Below are 16,881 nucleotides of genomic sequence, written 5' to 3' on the forward strand. Positions count from 1 at the left end.
GGTGGGAAAGTGACGGAATTCTAAGTATAGATGGCCCAGGACTTCACTGCTTCCTTCTTTCCCTGCTTTCTTTTCCTTTCATCCTTTCTTCTTCTTCTTCTTTTTCTGGGGGAGGGGGGGGAAGTGTCAAGATTTTGCTATGAAACCCAAGTTAACCTTAAACTCCTGTTCCTTGGCCCCAGTGCTGGGATTACAGGCATACACCACCATTTCTGACTTGATTCAGCAATCCTAGTTGGTTTTATTTTGTGATTCTGCAGCCTGGCAACTTGTCATTCAGAATGAGCACTGATTCAGGCGGCCTGGAAGGGCTTCTTCCCTCCCCCACCCCCCTTCACTGCTGGGAATGGAAGCAGGGCCTTGGCTTGTGTGCCACTCAGCCTCACCCCCCAGCCTCAGATTGGTTTGAAGAAAGCAGAAACAGAACAAAAGGAAGATTTGAAGCGTCATCATTTCACAGTTGCTTTCCCTGTGAGATAGATAGAACTGGTTCCAGGCAGATTCTTGCAAGTTACTTTTTGTTTCAATTAAAGGATGTGAGGATAAAACTTCCTAGACTTCTGGCCTTTGAGAAATCTCAACCTCTCCTGATTTTTCAGGAGGTCAGATCACAATTTAGGTTTATGTACGTTCACCTTTAGCATGAATGACTCCATTTTTGATCAAGTCTTTTGTGTTTCCAGCATAGGAATGTATGCTAGCCCTGGGGCTGGAACTCGAGGCTTAGGTGCTGTCCCTAAACTTTTTCACTCAAAGTTAGCACTCTACCACGTGGAGTCAGCTCCACTCCCAGCTTTTTGTTAGTTAATTGGAGATGTGAGTCTCATGCCTGGATCCTCAGCTCTCAGCCTCCTGAGTAGGTAGGATTGCAGGCATGAACCGCCAGTGCTTGGCTATGCTTTGTTTTTGAATCTTGCTAGCTTTGCCTCAGCTGCTCTCAAACTCCTGAGCCTCCTGCTGCTGCTTGCTGGAACTTCAGAGGGGCCCACAATGTTTCCTGATAAATATTCTGACACAATAAATGCATATACACACTGTGTCCCTGAACTATAACCCATCCCCTTTTTTTATTGATTTCTGCCATCTTCTTAGTTGGGCTCCTATCTGTTTCTGTCTCACTTACGTCATTTTCCCTGGGTTTTTTTTTTTTTGTTTGTTTGTTTTTTGTTTTTGTTTTTGGGTCATGGTTCTTGAACTCTGCCTGGGTACTGTCCCTGAGCTCTTCAGCTCAAGGCTATTGTCCTACCCCTGGGCCAGAGCATTGTCCCAGAGCTCTTCAGCTCAAGGTTACCATCCTACCCCTGGAACCAAGCCCCACTTCCTGATTTCTAGAGGTTAATTAGAGATGAGAGTCTCAGGTCCTTTTGTGCCTGGGCTGGCTTTGAACCCTGATCCTCAGATCTCAGCCTCCTGAGTAGCTAGGATGACAGGCGTGAGCCACCACACCCGACTGTCATTTTCCCTTTGGAGTGTGTGTGCGTGCGTGTGTGTGTGTGTGTGTGTGTGTGTGTGTGTGAGCTCTGGTCCTCACACTTGCTGGTCTCCCTTTGCAAGCCTGGCGTTCTACCACCCGGGCCCCACTCTACCCAGCTCTGCTGTATTATTGCTGACTATGATTGGAGGTGGGGTTTCAACTTTCTCTGCCCCCTCCCCCCCGGCTTTCGATCCTTCAAATCCTCCAGATCTCAGCCTCCTGAGGGTTGCCGGAGCTTGGATCCTCCAAAAACCAGAGTCCAGGGAACAGGCGCGCGCACACACACTGTCGACCTCACCGCCGCGCGCGCCCCCGGGCTCCGCCGGGGCCGGGACTTTAGACCCGGGGGAGCCCGGGAGCGCAGCCCTGGCTCCGGGCGCTTCCCCGCGTGGCCGCCGTGGGGCGCTCGGGGTCGCCTCGCCGGGGCCATAAGGGCCTCCGCGTGGCGGGGAGGATCGCACTCGCTGCCGCGTCGGCGCCCCGCACTCCGCTCGCCCGCCTCGCCATGGTGGCCGATCCCCCCACGCCCGACCCCAAGGCGTCCTCGGAGCCGGACCCCACGGCCAACGGCAGCCCGGGCCTGGGCGGGGAGGCCGGGGCCGCAGGCGGGCGTCGCGGGTTCCGGCGCCGGCTGTGCGGCTGCCTCCGGGCCAACGCGCTGGTGCTGCTGACGGTGGCGGCCGTGGCGGCCGGCGTGGCGCTGGGCATGGGCGTCTCCGTGGGCCGCGAGCGCCTGGCCGCCTTCGCCTTCCCCGGAGAGCTGCTGCTGCGCCTGCTGAAGATGATCATCCTGCCGCTGGTGGTGTGCAGCCTGGTGGGCGGCGCCGCCAGCCTGGACCCCGCGGCCCTGGGCCGGCTGGGCGCCTGGGCCCTGCTCTTCTTCCTGGTCTCCACGCTGCTGGCCTCCGCGCTCGGCGTGGGTCTGGCGGTGCTGCTGCAGCCCGGCTCCTCCACGGGCGCCGCCCAGGGGACCGCCAGCCCGGGTCACCCGGCCCAGGTGAGGTGGAGGGAAGCTGCGCCTTCCCTTTGAAGGTGGCAACTCTTGCATTCAGGGTCCCTGACTTGCGTGGTAGAATAGGAGTTTCTGGAGAAGCCACTGTGGTGAGAACACGTGGCGGCGCTTCAGTGGGGAAATGAACAGGCCACCTGACAGACAGAAAGGAGGCAGACCCACAGAAGGCCGGGCAGACTGACGGCGTGTGCTCCCCCAGACTTAGCCTCGTGTCTAGGAGGCGCCCCTTTCTCTGTATCCTGGGCAGGTGGCTCACGTTTTCTCGGGGAGGCATAGGTTCAGGCAGCTGTTTAGTTGGGTGAGATAGGCATCCCTCAGAAAGAAATGCGATCCTCCTGTCTCTCGGGGAGGCAAGGACGGCGCTTCTATGTGTCTAAACACCGTAGTTTTGAGTTGCCTTCGCCAGGCCTGTTTCTTTAAGTTGCCCTGCTTTATAGTTCCCCTAAAATGACTTTTGGTCCCTTCACCTGAAGGGACGTGCATGGAGGACTTTCTCCTCTATTTGCTGTTAGCTGACCTGTACCTCATTTTCCTGCAGTCCATCCAGCTTTCCAAGAAGGTGTTTCCCAAGGAGGTGCTAGACTCCTTCCTGGATCTTGTGAGGTCAGACTCCTCCCCCTCCGTCCCACCCCAGCACTCCAAACCCCCACCCATCACCCCCAAACCCCAGCCCACCCTATCACCCCAAATTCTGTCCCAATTCCCATCACCCCAAATCACCTCCCCTCACATCCCTACCTGGGGAGCGGGAGGGGGGCCATGTGGACCGGAGATGTAGGGAAACAGAAGTGGAAGTTTGGGGGACAGGCCTAGTCTTTTGTGGGGTGTGAGGACAGGCTTCTGGGGATTAGGGACCTCCTCCCCTACCAAGACCCCTGTGAAAGAAGTTTTAGGGGAGGGTAGTGGCGGGGGGACATCCCCAACTCTGGGTGTGGGATTAAGAAAAGCTATATGGGGAACCCCAAACAGTTATCTGTGCCCACTGGGACTCCCTGACCAGCCAAGGACTTCCAAGAGGGCAGGCGAGAGCTTGGGACTCAGCTCCCCAAGGCTGCCTGAACTGCATGTGTCCAGATCCAGCCAGCTTTGGTTTATTTTGCTCAGCCTCACTTCCTCTTCTGCTTCATCTGCAGGCCAGCGTAACTTCCAGGGTCAGCCCTGTGCCCCCCCCCCCACATCCCACCTCTCTTCCTCCCCTGTCTGCTTCCCTCTCCATGGAGCCTCCAGAGCCAGAGCTGAGACTTCACATGAGAGAATCTGATGTGTTTTCGACTTTTTTTTCCTGCACTGTGCTGTGTGTGTGTGTGTGTGTGTGTGTGTGTGTGTGTCTGTCTGTCTGTCTGTCTGTCTGTCTATCTGTCTCTATGTCTGTGTCTGCCTGGGCCCCTACCTGTACTAGGAATTAAACACAGGCTCAGGGTTGGCACTCCACCATTTGAGCCACAGTTTTGGTAGTTCATTGGAGATAAGAGTCTCATGCATTTTCCTGCCTCAGCTGGCTTTGAACTGTGATCCTCAGATCTCAGACTCCCCCTGGCTAAGATCCCCCCTCCCGCCCCCCCACCCCTGTCCCTGGCTGCTTATAGGAGTCTGATGCAACATCTGCAGGTTGAGGACTTCCTGGAGGCTGGGAACAGGAAGCAGTGAGGCATCTAAACGGGCTTTCCTGCCTCTGGAGGCCTGCTGAGACATAGAGGCTGGGTTTGTGTGCTCACAGGGGGGAAAACTAGAGCTTCTGGAAGAGAGAGATTAGAGCAGGAGGTGGGCACACCTACCCCAGGCTGTTTGTGAGGACAAGCCTCCCCTCCCAGGGCCTCCCACCAACTCACCAGCTGGAACATCTCACCAACCGACACACCCACTGGTGGCCGGAGGTGCCCTCAGAGAGACACGTGGCTTTCCACCAGCTGTTACACACCCATCAACCACCATCACCTACCGGTCCTCACAACACTGCACAGCCAGGAATGGTGACACATGTCTGTAATCCCAGCTACTGGGGAGATAGAGGCAAAAGGATGATGAGGTCAAGGCCGGCCTAGGCATAGTTAGGGAGACCCTGGCTTAAAAAAACAAACAAAAACAAATAGGCTGAGGGCATGGCTCATGTGGGCAGAGCCTTTGAGACCCTGTGTTCAATCCTTGTACTTGGGGGACAGAACAAAGCTAAGTAAGAAGATCACAAGTTCAAGGCCGGCTTTTTATGTACATAAAAAGATACTGGGCGATGGCTCCAGAGCCAGAGGCTGGTTCAAATCCCACCGTTGTCACTTCCTACTTGGGCAAGGCTTTGTTTTGTTTTGTGTGTGCCAGCCCTGGGGCTTGGACTCTGGGCCTGGGTGCTGTCCCTGAGTTTTCTCATTCAAGGCTGGCACTCTTACCACTTGAGCCACAGCTCTGCTTCCATCTTTTTGCTGGCTAGTTGGAGATAGGAATCTCATGGACTTCTACTCCCAGGCTGGCTTCCACCTGTGATCCTCAGATTACAGCCTCTTGAGTAGCTAGGTTGGCAGGCCTTGAGCAAATTTCTTGCTCTTGGCTGCCTCAGTTTCCCATCTGGGAGCTGTTATGGTATGAATTGGCTGTGTACAGCATTAGCCCACCCACTACCTGGCAGACTCCTTCCTGCAGGGTGGCCTCACAGCTACTCCCCTGTAGGCCTGATCTCTGCCACTCTCCATCACCCCATGCCCTCTCTTGTGCCCTGCCACATAGACCGGCCGGTGGGGGCGGGGGAGGGAAAGAACCAGGCCTCCAGGAAGCTGCTGGCTGATGCAAGCCAGGACCAAGTGTCCTGTTCCCTGCCTGGGGAGGAGCTGAGGAGGCAGGAGTGACCCCTCCCTCTTTCCCTGAACACACTCCCTACTTCCCAGGACACACCCCTCCAACCCCAGCCATGCTCCTGCCCTGTCTCCCTCTGTCTAAGCCTAGCATTCTTTTTTTTTTTTTTTTTGCCAGTCCTGGGGCTTGAACTTAGGGCCTGAGCACTGTCCTTCGGCTTTTTCCTCAAGGCTAGAGCTCTACCACTTGAGCCACAGCACCACTTCTGGCTTTTCTATGTATGTGGTACTGAGGAATCGAACCCGGGTCTTCATACATGCTAGGCAAGCACTCTACCACTAGGCCAAAATCCTGGTGAACTTAGCATTCTTTACCGCAATCTGTCAACCTGCTGCTGCCAGCTCAGACTCCCATTCTAGGGAAAGGGGTGCAAGCCAGGCTCCACTGCCTGGTTGAGCTTAGGTAGGCATTCTGTATGGGTAAAGATGGGGCCTTGTTCCCGTATGCCCTCCTAAGAAACCAACCTAGCCTTCCTTCCAAAAACACCTTGTTCCCTCCCCCCTCCCCGTTTATGGTGTTCTAATAGCCCCGCGTGTCTTATCTCTGCAGGAATATCTTCCCTTCCAACCTGGTCTCTGCAACCTTCCGCTCTGTGAGTCTCCAGGGAGGGGAAGTTGTGCCTTGATGGGGGAAGAAGCCAACAGAAATTCTTGTGGCCCACACTGAGAGTGGAAGAGCCTTAGATTTATCCAGTCTTCTCCCTATGAGGAAATGACAATATGGGGGTGAGGTTAGGAGAAAGGGGGGTGTAGCTCCTTGGTTGAGTCCCAAGGCCCTAGGTTTGGACCTGGGTTCAATACCTCCTGTGGTTTTTCTACCTGGTGACAAGCAATTGAGCCAAGGGCTTTATCCCTGAGCCTCATCTTCTAAAAGTCCTGCCTCCTGGGACTGCTGAAAGAGGACATGGAGCTTAAAGGATGCTCAAGAGAGCCGGATGAGGTCGTGAATGCCTTGAATCTCAGCTCCTGGGATTAAGAGAGCAGCTTGGGTAAAGTTTCACCAGACCTTGACTCAAAAGATACCAGCCCCTTTGTTTACATTTTCATTTGTTTGTTTGCTTTTTGGAGCACTTACATAGGAGGGACAGGGTCCTGGGTTCGGACTTCCCCTGGTACTGAATAGGAATATCAATATTTGGGTGGCTGTTGAGCACAGCTGGCTCCCGAGTGGGTGGGGAAGCATCTGGAGGGCTGTTCTCATGGAATCTTCCGACCTTTCCTCCCACAGTACTCCACCTCCTATGATCTGGTGAACTGGACCTATATGAATGAGACTCAGGTGCAGGTGAGTGCTGGCGGCGGCCAGAGCCCGGATCCTTTCCCCATCAAAGTTTTGTCCCGCCCCAGTCTCACCCTCCTCTTACTCTGTCCCCTCTCCCCTGCTTCCACGGTCCTATCCTAGCCCCCTCTGCCTATTCTTTCTCTTCCTCTCTTGGGCAGGCTTGTTCCAAAGTGTCAATCTGAAGAGTATACAGTTTCAGGCCATTACCCATTCTGTTTCTTGTCTCATGAACCTTCTTCCCACTTTCTTGACCTGGCTCATTTCTCCCATCCTTCAGGCTCAGCTGTTATCTCTTCCTCCAGGAAGCCCTCCGTGATGCCCCCTCACACTGGCACCCCCACCTTCTGAATTCTACCCTTCCCGGGGGAGGGGGTCCCCCATTCCAGTCCTTCTCACTTTGGGTAACCTGTGGAGATAGGTCTGTTGTCCCTGGTGGGCCTGGATCTTGAGCCTAGGGAGGCAAAGGAGCCCTGAGGAGCTGCCTTGTCGTCTAGGCAGGTGGACTGAATGTCCCTTCGTCCACACCCATGTGTTTCTCGCCAGAAGGTGCCCAAGGCTCAAGAAGTGGAGGGCATGAATATCCTGGGCCTGGTGGTCTTTGCCATCATCTTTGGCGTGGCCCTGCGGAAGCTGGGGCCCGAGGGGGAGCTCCTCATCCGATTCTTCAACATCTTCAACGACGCCACCATGGTGGTGGTGTCCTGGATTATGTGGTGGGTGCCGAGGGCTGTGTGACTCTGAGCCAGTGCAGCCCTCTCCTGGTGTGCTGACAGCCCCTCCATGAGCCTCAGGACTGCTTTGGGTCGTCCTGCCAGAGTGGACGTAGGAACTCCCCCACAGTTTTCAGAACAACAGTCGACCCTGTGTCTGACCCCAGTCATACCGGGCACTGCCCTGTGAAGGATAAGGTACAGGAAGACATGTCCATGCCCAGAGCTGAGCAGTGACGCTCAGCTTCACTTACAAAAAAAACGAATTAAAGCCAGACATGGTGGCTCACGCCTGTAATCCTAGTTACTCAGGAGGCTGAGATCTGAGGATCGTGGTTCAAAGCCAGCGGGGGCACTAAAGAACATGACGCTCTTGTCGCCAATTAATCTCTAGAAAATGGGAACTGGGGCTATGGCTCAGAGTTCTAGCCCTATGATTCCCCCCCCCAAAAAAAAGAGAGAGAAGAAAATTAAAGCCAGCAGCCGTGGCTTATTCCTATCATTCTGGCTACTCAGGAGACTGAGACCTGAGGATAATGGCGGGAAGCCTGGGCAGTTAACCAGCCAAAAGCTGGAAGAGGAGCTGTGGCTTAAGGGGTAGAACCTTGGGCAGAAAAAAAAAGCTAGAGGCGAGCACTAAGCCTTGAGGTCAATCCATAAGACTCTCACACACACACACACACACACACACACACGCATCTGATAGTGCTTTAGCTTGGAGCACACCATCTGCTATGACAAACCAGAAAACAAAGGACTCACAGGATAGCAGCTGGCTTTGTGGGTCAAGTTCAAATTTGAACACGTGGGCTTTTATCTCTTGGCTGCACCACCTTCAAAGAAAAGGGCCTGGAAGAGGTGGCAGAGGATTGTCCGGGCGCGGGAGGCCTGGGCAGGGTGCCCAGGGTTCCTCCTGCGATTATCAGGGGAGGCTGGGACGCTCCCAGGATGCAGAGCACAATGCCTTGCCATTATAAGCAGCTGCTTCTCTCCCCGGTGACCAGGTACGCCCCTGTGGGCATCTTTTTCCTGGTGGCAGGCAAGATTATGGAGATGGAGGATGTGAAGCAGCTCTTTGCTAGCCTTGGCAAATACATCCTGTGCTGTCTGCTGGGCCACGCCATCCACGGCCTCCTGGTTCTGCCTCTCATCTACTTCATCTTCACCCGCCAAAACCCCTACCGCTTTCTCTGGGGTATCCTGGCTCCGCTGGCCACTGCCTTTGGCACCTCCTCCAGGTGAGCCCTGTCCTCTGGGCAGGGTCTTCGTGGGGAAATATGAATGGGACCCTAGAGGAGCCCTGAAAACTTGTGTTTGGGGACATTAGCTCTGGGTACAGTCTCACATTTTGGTCAGGTGTTCCTGGTGTCTACCTTCTTAAAAACAAAAGATATGGGCTGGGAGTTTGGCCTAGTGGTTAAAGTGCTTGCCTAGCATGCATGAAGACCCGGGTTCGATTCCTCAGCATCACATACATAGAAAAAAGCCAGAAGTGGTGCTGAGGTTCAAGTGGCAGAGCTCTAGCCTTGAGAAAGTCCAAGGACAGTGCTCAGGCCCTGAGCTCAAGCCCAGGACTGGCAAAAAAAAAAAAAAAAAAAAAGATATTTCCATTCTCCCATCACCCCCTCCCCACCAGCCTGGCCCTGGGGACTCAGGATTTGACTCTAATCCAACCTTCCTCTCTCCCCACTATCTTCTCAGGAACCCAACCTTCCTGCCTGTGACACATTAGCCTCCCTCAAACAAAACAACCCAAACTAATCCTTGGAGCCTGTCAAACCTAGGTTTTGTAGGATTTAGGTGTGATTTCTAATTTTTTTAATAGTGAGTTTTGAACTCCTAGCCTCAAGCTTGCTAGACTAGCAGTATCACTTGCGCCATATCCCCAGTCCCCTCTTCCTTTATTTTGCTTGAGACATGGTCTGTAGTTCAGCCTGAGTACAGGGATTTAAGAGGGCATCCCCCAGCCAGGTGAGGTTGTAATGCCTATACCGCAGGATTACCCCCAAGAAGACCAACGAGAGTCAGACTTTCCGAAACGCAAAAGCAAGGCTTTATTCAGGTGGGCTGCAGCTCGGGCCTCTGTCCTACACCCCGACACAGCAGAGCTTAGGAGGAAGCCCCGAGCTCAAGTTTTACAGGGCTTTTAAAGACAAAACCACAGATTTACAGCAACCAGGTATCTGAGTAAGATAAGGTGGGGGGTGGGGGGGATTAGGGCAATTGGAGCTAATGGGAGGTTCCCACGCCAGTAGAGTCCTAGTTAACTGTCTAAGGGTAATTTTATGGCTTAGAAAACAGATGCCATCCCTGGCATTTACGCGAGTTCTGATTAATTTTAACACAGACTGGTCAGTTCCTGGGACTTATGGGCACAATTCTGTTTCTTTAATTTATGTGCGTTTTGGGGTCACTCATAGTTTATATAAATAGCAAGATGGTTACTGCCTCAGAATGGGGGGTGCTTTTTAGCTCAAGGTAATCCTAGCTACTCAGGAGGCTGAGATCTGAGGACTGAAGTTCAAAGCCAGCCAGAGCACTAAAGAACGTGAGACTGTTTTTCCAGTCCTGGGCCTTGAACTCAGGGACTGAGCACTGCCCCTGGGCTTTCTCAAGGCTAAGAGCTCTACCACTTGAGCTACAGACTGGATCCCGGGTCTTCATACATGCTAGGCAACCACTCTACCACTAGGCCAAACTCCCAGCCCAAGACTGTGAGACTCTTAACCTCCAATTAACGACTAGAAAACAGGAAGTGGCGTTGTAGCTCAAGGGGTAGGATGGTAGCCTTGAGATGAAGAGCTCAAGGACAGCACCCAGGCGCTGTGTTCAAGCCCCATGACACCCCCGCCCTCCCACACACAAAGTGCATCACCAAGCCCAGTGTAAGCGAGAATTTCAGTAGATATTTAGAGAAGTAGCAGCCTATGCTTTCCCAGAGGTATCCGGAATTCCCACATTGTGGAATCCTCCCATTTTGCAGGACCTTCTGGCTGTGAGAAGAGAAAGGGGTGGGAGAGCCTGTGGGTAGTTGGAGGGAAGAGGTTGAGATGGGTGGGTGTGGCCTGGGTAGTGGGTGTGGCTTCTGTGTGGGCGTGGCAGGGGCGTGGTCTGTGTTGACTGGTCAGCTCCGGGTGGGGCGGAGCCTCGTTCTGGGTGTGGCCTCCGCTGGGGTCCTCATAGCCTGTGTAGCGGGGGTGTGGCTAGGTATCAATGACTTGTGGGCGTGGTCTGGGATGGGCGTGGTCTCGCTCGCTCACTCCGCACCCCCAACCGCGTCCTGTCCCGCAGCTCCGCCACCTTGCCGCTGATGATGAAGTGTGTGGAGGAGAAGAATGGCATATCCAAGCACATCAGCCGCTTCATCCTGCCCATCGGTGCCACCGTGAACATGGACGGCGCGGCGCTCTTCCAGTGCGTGGCCGCCGTGTTCATTGCGCAGCTCAACAAGCAGCCCTTGGATTTGGTGAAGTTCATCACCATCCTGTGAGTGCGAGGCGGCGGCGGGGGTCCTCTAGGAGCCCGTGTCCCCCTACCCGGCGACATCTGCCTCATGTTCCCTCCTCCAGGGTCACGGCCACCGCGTCCAGTGTGGGAGCAGCTGGCATCCCCGCGGGAGGGATCCTCACCCTCGCCATCATCCTGGAAGCCATCAACCTCCCCGTGGATGCCGACATCTCCTTGATCCTGGCAGTGGACTGGCTAGTGTGAGCTGGGGGGAGCTGAGGGGACCCCTGGGCAAAGGGGACAAGCCAGAGTGTCCTTGAACATCTCTTGGCGCGGGAGGAAAGGCGACCCAGCCTGGATTTCTAGAGGGAGCAGGTGAGCTTTCCAGGCAGAGGGAAGACTGTTACCTTTGGGATTCTAAGAGGAACCCCAGAGGGTAGTGAACAGGCCTGGAAGCTTGGACTCAAATCCTAGTGCCACCTTCCTAACCGCGTGGCCTAGGTCTCCGTAAAATAGGGAGAAGAGTCTTAAGGACTATATGACTGACTAAATGTAATACACACACATGTCCTCAGACAGTAACTTGGTACATGTTATATAGCTGTTTAGGATCTTGAGATTTATCCCCAACTAAACCCCAAAAGTCAGAAATGGAGGAGCTATGGCTGAAATGGAAGAGTGCCAGGTCCTTCGTTCAAGCCTCAGTACCTGCAAGGGGGACTTGGGGGGGAGGAGGGAGCAAAGGCTAGATGTATGATTTAAGCCCTACAGCACCAGCTAAACATACCCAAGGACTGCCAAAGAGAAACAAAGAAACTGAACAGATAAAAATACAAAAGGCTGTAGGGGAAAAGGCAGGCAGCTGGGCGGGGTCTTCCCATGGTCTGTTTCTCCCTCTTAGCAGAGCACCCCAATCTTTGTCTCTTTTAGGGACCGGTCCTGTACTGTCATCAATGTCGAGGGTGATGCTTTCGGAGCAGGACTCCTCCAAAATTACTTGGATCGTTCGAAGTTGCAGAGCTCCGAACCTGAGCTACTTCAGGTGAAGACTGAAGTCCCACTCAACCAGCTGGCGGCCCCCACTGAGGAAGGGAACCCCCTGCTCAAGCAGCTCCGGAGCCCCAGTGAAGACGCTGCCACCTTTGAGAAGGAATCGGTCATGTAATCTCTGGGAGATTACAGGACAGGGCCTGCCCTGTTCTGCTTGGGGTGTGTGTGTGGGGACACTAGATAATGAGATCCCTAAGGGTGGATACATGGACAAATTGGGGTTCTAGGAGATAGTAGAGGCTTCTGGGAAGTGGGGACCTTGTTGCTGGGGTCTGTGTACTTATATTAACCCACATCTCCTGAGTCCTCAACTCTGGCATCCACTCAAAGTGAAAATAATTCTGTTCCACACCAGAGTCCCACAGCTCTGCATCCCATGTCTGGCTCAGGTCAGGCAGGCTCTCTCCACGTTTGAATGATGGTCAGTCCATGTCATGTAGGCTGCAATAGTGCCTTTGGTTGTGTGTGTGTGTGTGTGTGTGTGTGTGTAAGTATGCACTTTATGATCACCAAACCTTCCAGGGTATGTCCCATTCTGTCCCCAGGCTATGTGCTTTCTACTGCCACCCCAATAACACACACTCCAGGAACCCTGGGGGAAGACCAAGAAAAAACACTGTCACTCCAGAAGATGCCTTTTGACAATAAAATTATCAAGTGTATTTAATCAGGTGTTTCAGGAATTGGACTAAACCAGGAGCCAGTGGCTCAGGCCTGTCATCCTAGCTGCTTGAGAGGCTGAGATTGGAGGACAAGTTCAAAGCCAGCCGAGGAAGAATAATTTATGAAACTGTCACCTCCAATTAACCACCAAAATAGAAGACTCTGAGTTGAAGCCCCAACATCAGCGTAATAACAATAATCACAATGATGATGATAATAATTAATGAAACTTGGCGCCAGTTTCTAGCTACTCAGGAGGCTGAGATCTGAGGACTGTAGTTCAAAGCCAGGGCAGAAAACTGTGAGATTCTTATCTCCAATTAACCACTAGAAAACAAAGTAGAGCTGTGGCTCAAAGTACTAGAGCACTAACCTTGAATGAAAAAGCTTAGGGACAGTGCCCAGGCTCTGAATTCAAGCTGCAAGACTCACCCCCTCGCTCCCCTGCCCCCCAAAAAATAATGATAGGAGAAATACGCTGTGCAATTACTTTTACTTTTTTTTTTTTTGATACTACATTTGAACTCAGGAACTTGCCGTTGCTTGACAGGCGCTCTGTCACTTTACCCATGCCTACCACGACCATGCATCTCGCTTTAGGGTTTTCTCTGTTCTGGCCCAGCATGGCTGCCAGGAGGTACCAGTTTCTATCTGGGGTGGCTTCCATTTCCAATGCCCAGAGCCTTTCCTGGCCTCTGCCTCACTCAGAAAAAGCCCAAGACCCACCAGCCTCACCTCCTCCCATTCTCTCTGCCTTCCTCCCCACCCCCCCCCCCATATCTGTCTCGTTATCTATCCAGCATACCAGGTTTGCTCCTGCCTTGGGGCCTTGGCACTGGCTGTTCTCAGCCTGAACACTTCTCCCGCATCTGTACTTGACTCTTTCCCAGGCTTTGCTTAAATAGCACCTCCATCTTGTTCCCTCTCCTGACTCTGTGGGCACCTATCCTGTTCTAGTTGTTTTTAGGTTTCATTATTTACTTTGTTGAGTCTTTTGAGACAAGAACTCTCCACGTAGCCCAGGCTGCTCTCAGACTGAGATCCTCCTGCCTCAGCCTCCTGAGTGCTTTTCTTTGTTGAATTTTGCAGTGCTGGGTGCAGAACCCAGGCCCTTGCGGTGCTACGCATGCTGGCTAGCACCAAACAATACCTTGGGCAGGCCAGTGTGTTTGCTAGGCTGGCTAATTTATTATACTGGCGGGTCCCTACTGCACAGGCCTGGCCCCTCCACATCTCAGGAGCTCAGGATTGGTAGTGAATGGGTAAACAGCACCAGCTGTTTCAGTGCTTACTGGCTGTGAGCTGGCCACCTGCCAGGTATATGACCTTGGGGGGCTGCCAACTTTCCCAGCTTGAGGGACAATGGCTCTGTTATGCCTTACTCCCCAGGCCACTGGAGGTCATGGAAGGGCCCAGAGGAAAAGTATCCATGGCCACTCCCCTGGGGGCCCATGCTACCCCCTCTTCAACAGACAAGCCAGATCTGGTATTCACACTTGTTATCCTAGCGAGTTGAGAGGCGTAAGTTGAAAGATCAAAATCTGAGAATAGGCTAGCCTAGTGGTAGAGTGCTCACCTAGCATGCAGAAAGTCCTGGGTTTGCCAGGTGTGGTGGCTCACACCTGGAATCCTAGTTACCCAGGAAGCTGAGATCTGAGGATTGTGGTTAAAAGCCAGCCCAGGGAATACAAAGACTCTTATCTCCAATGTATCACTGGAAAATGGGGAAGTGGAGCTGTGGCTCAGGGGTAGGGCAGTAGCCGTGAGCTGAAGAGCTCAGGGACAGCACCCAGGCCAGAGTTAAAGCCCCATGAACCACCTGCCCCCCAAAAAAATTTTTTAAAAAACCCCACAAAGCCCTGGGTTTGATTTATCCATACTGCATACACTGAAAAAAGCTCAAAGTGGTGCTGTGGGCTCAAGTGGTAGCAGCCCAAGGATTGCTCAGGCTCTATGTTCAAGCCCCAGGACTGGCAAAAGAAAAAGAAAAAAAACCCGAGGCTAGCTCTGGGCCAAAACAAACACTTCTATCAAAAAAAAATAAAATAAAAAATAAGGCCTTGGGTTTGATCCTCAACCCAAAAAACAACTGTTTTTTCAACTGAAAAAAAAAAAAAAACAAATCCCACAATTGTGCTAATCATAATTCAAAGGAAAAATGAAAGAATGGTAGTTTGGAAGAAACATTTTAACATGTAAGTTTATGGGGCCATCCCCCAGGACCACAGGAAGTCAGCCTGTGATTCCTGTATGCTTCCATGGTAGAAATGCCTTGTATTGGTGTCTAATTACCTAACGCCGTTTGCTGACAAGGTGATTTGCTGATAAGGTAGATGGTCACTGCCAAGATTCTAACAACCCAGGATGCAGGCTTCTCTTCTTTCATGGGAAGTTGGTACTTCCTGGAAGAAGCAGAGGCTCATAATCTCTCTCAAAGGTGACTTGGTGTTTACAAGTGGGAATTTAATTTTGAACTCCGGTTGTTACTGCCCTGCAGGGAGGCTGGAATGTAGTTGGTCTGCTGCAGTGCACAGGTACAGGTTGGTAAAGTGTTGACATGTCTTCTGGCTGCTTCATATTCCTACTTGATAGTTCGTGGCTCATACCTGTCATCCTAGCTACTCAGGAGGCTAAGATCTAAGGATTTGGATTTGAAGCCAGCCACCAAAAAGCCAGAAGTCCAGCTGTGGCTCAAGTGGTAGAGTGTTAGCCTTGAGGGAAAAAGCTAAATGCCCTAAGTTCAACCACTACTACGCTACTAGCACACACACATAGCAAAGACTTGATCAAGACAATAGCTTTGGGGCTGGGAGTTTGACCTAGTGATAGAGTGCTTGCCTAGCATGCATGAAGACCCCAGTTTGATTCCTCCACGCCACATACTTAGAAAAGGTGGAAGTGGTGCTGTGGCTCAAGTGGCAGAGAGCTAGTCTTGAGGAAAAAGCCCAAGGACAGTGCTCAGGCCCTGAGTTCAAGCCCCAAGACTGGCAGAAAAAAAAAAAGAAAAAGAAAAGACAATCACTTCAACAGTGCATATTGTAATATAAACTTAAAAGTTCATCTTTAATTGTTAGAGTTTCCTGTCATATCCAAACTTAGCTGAATAAAATTTTACTACATAAAACCAACGAGACGGGCTGTGAGTGTAGCCTAGTGGCAGAGTGTTTGCCTAGCATGCACTAAGCCCTAGGTTCAATTTCTTGGTCCCACATACACAGAAAAAGCCAGAAGTGGCGCTGTGGCTCAAAGTGGCAGAGTGCTAGCCTTGAGCAAAAGTGTCCAAGGACAATGCCCAGGCCCTGAGTTCAAGGCCTAGGAGTGGCAAAAACAAACAGCCACAACCAATGAGACAGGAGGGTAGGGGCCTGAAAAGTTTATATTTACTGTTTATGAACAGTAGAAAGAAAGATTCCCCCGAAGCACTGCATTAGCACCAAGAAATTAACCCCTTGGGAGCTCAGGTCAGCTACTAAAGATTCTCACTCTGCCTCTGAGCTACATCCTCAGGTTTTGCTTCAGCACTAAGTAACCTGGGCTGGGAGTTTGGCCTAGTGGTAGAGTGCTTGCCTAGCATGCACAAAGACCCTGGTTGGATTTCTCGGTACCACATACATAGAAAAAAAGCCAGAAGTGGTGCCGAGGCTCAAAGTGGTAGGGCTCTAGCCTTGAGAAAATCCAAGCCTTGAGCTCAAGCCCGGGACTGGCAAAAAAAACCCAATAGCACTAAGTTACCTAAAGCAAGAGGCTCCTTTTTTGTTCTTCCATACCAGGGTTTGGGCTGCTTGCCAGGCAGGTGTGGTACTACCTGAGCCATGCCTGCAGCCCCTTGATTGATTTTTCAGGTTGGGTCTTGCAGTTTTGCCTTAGGCTGGTCTCAGACCATGATCTTTGCTTCCTGTGCAGCTGGGATCACAGATGCTTCCCACCAGGCCTGTCTTATTTGTGTATGAGGTCTCACTAATGTTTTGCCTGGGTTAACCTCTGATTATCTTCCCAATGTCTTTTTTTTTTTTTTGGTCAGTTGGGGGGCTTGAACTCCAGGTCTGGGAACTCTTGCTCAAGGATAGCATTCTACCATTTTGAATCATAGCTCTGCTTCTGGCTTCCCTTGGTTAATTGGGATGAGTCACCGATTTTCTTGCTGGAGCTGGCTTTGAGTTGTAATCCTCAGATCTCAGCCTCTTGAGTAGCCAGGATGACAGGTGTGCGCCATCAGTGCCCTGCTTTGTGCTTCTTGAATGGCTGGGATTATAGGTATGAGCCAGTGTATCTAGCTGGAGGGCCATTTGAACCTAGGTGTTCAAGGTCAGAATGCTAAGAGGAAAGACAGTAAAATCCGACGTGTATTCATTCATTCATGCATGCGTTTATTTATTAGGTCTTGAACTCAAGGCCTTTGTTTT

General features: G+C 52.1%; 1 protein-coding gene across 1 annotated transcript; it reads left to right on the plus strand.

Moving 5' to 3' along the window:
- The first annotated feature begins 1,709 nt into the window (after window positions 1-1,709).
- On the plus strand, window positions 1,710-12,482 carry Slc1a5 (solute carrier family 1 member 5). The gene is made up of 9 exons (XM_090321908.1): window positions 1,710-2,471; window positions 3,025-3,089; window positions 5,877-5,919; window positions 6,555-6,611; window positions 7,152-7,321; window positions 8,323-8,556; window positions 10,610-10,804; window positions 10,888-11,025; window positions 11,696-12,482. The coding sequence occupies exons 1-9, from the start codon at window positions 1,980-1,982 to the stop codon at window positions 11,928-11,930; spliced, it is 1,629 nt and encodes a 542-aa protein (XP_090178034.1). The 5' UTR covers window positions 1,710-1,979; the 3' UTR covers window positions 11,931-12,482.
- Window positions 12,483-16,881: the final 4,399 nt, after the last annotated feature.

The sequence above is a fragment of the Megascapheus bottae genome, chromosome 31, assembly GCF_031878675.1.
Source record: "Megascapheus bottae isolate mThoBot1 chromosome 31, mThoBot2.hap1, whole genome shotgun sequence".
Classification (NCBI taxonomy): Eukaryota; Metazoa; Chordata; class Mammalia; order Rodentia; family Geomyidae; genus Megascapheus; species Megascapheus bottae.

Excerpts from the sequence above, each read along its gene's own strand:
- Slc1a5 (XM_090321908.1), top strand. The coding sequence starts at position 1,980 with ATGGTGGCCGATCCCCCCACGCCCGACCCCAAGGCGTCCTCGGAGCCG. Across the intron at positions 3,090-5,876 it reads TCCTTCCTGGATCTTGTGAG|GAATATCTTCCCTTCCAACC; the intron begins GTCAGACTCCTC and ends TTATCTCTGCAG. Across the intron at positions 10,805-10,887 it reads GTGAAGTTCATCACCATCCT|GGTCACGGCCACCGCGTCCA; the intron begins GTGAGTGCGAGG and ends TCCCTCCTCCAG.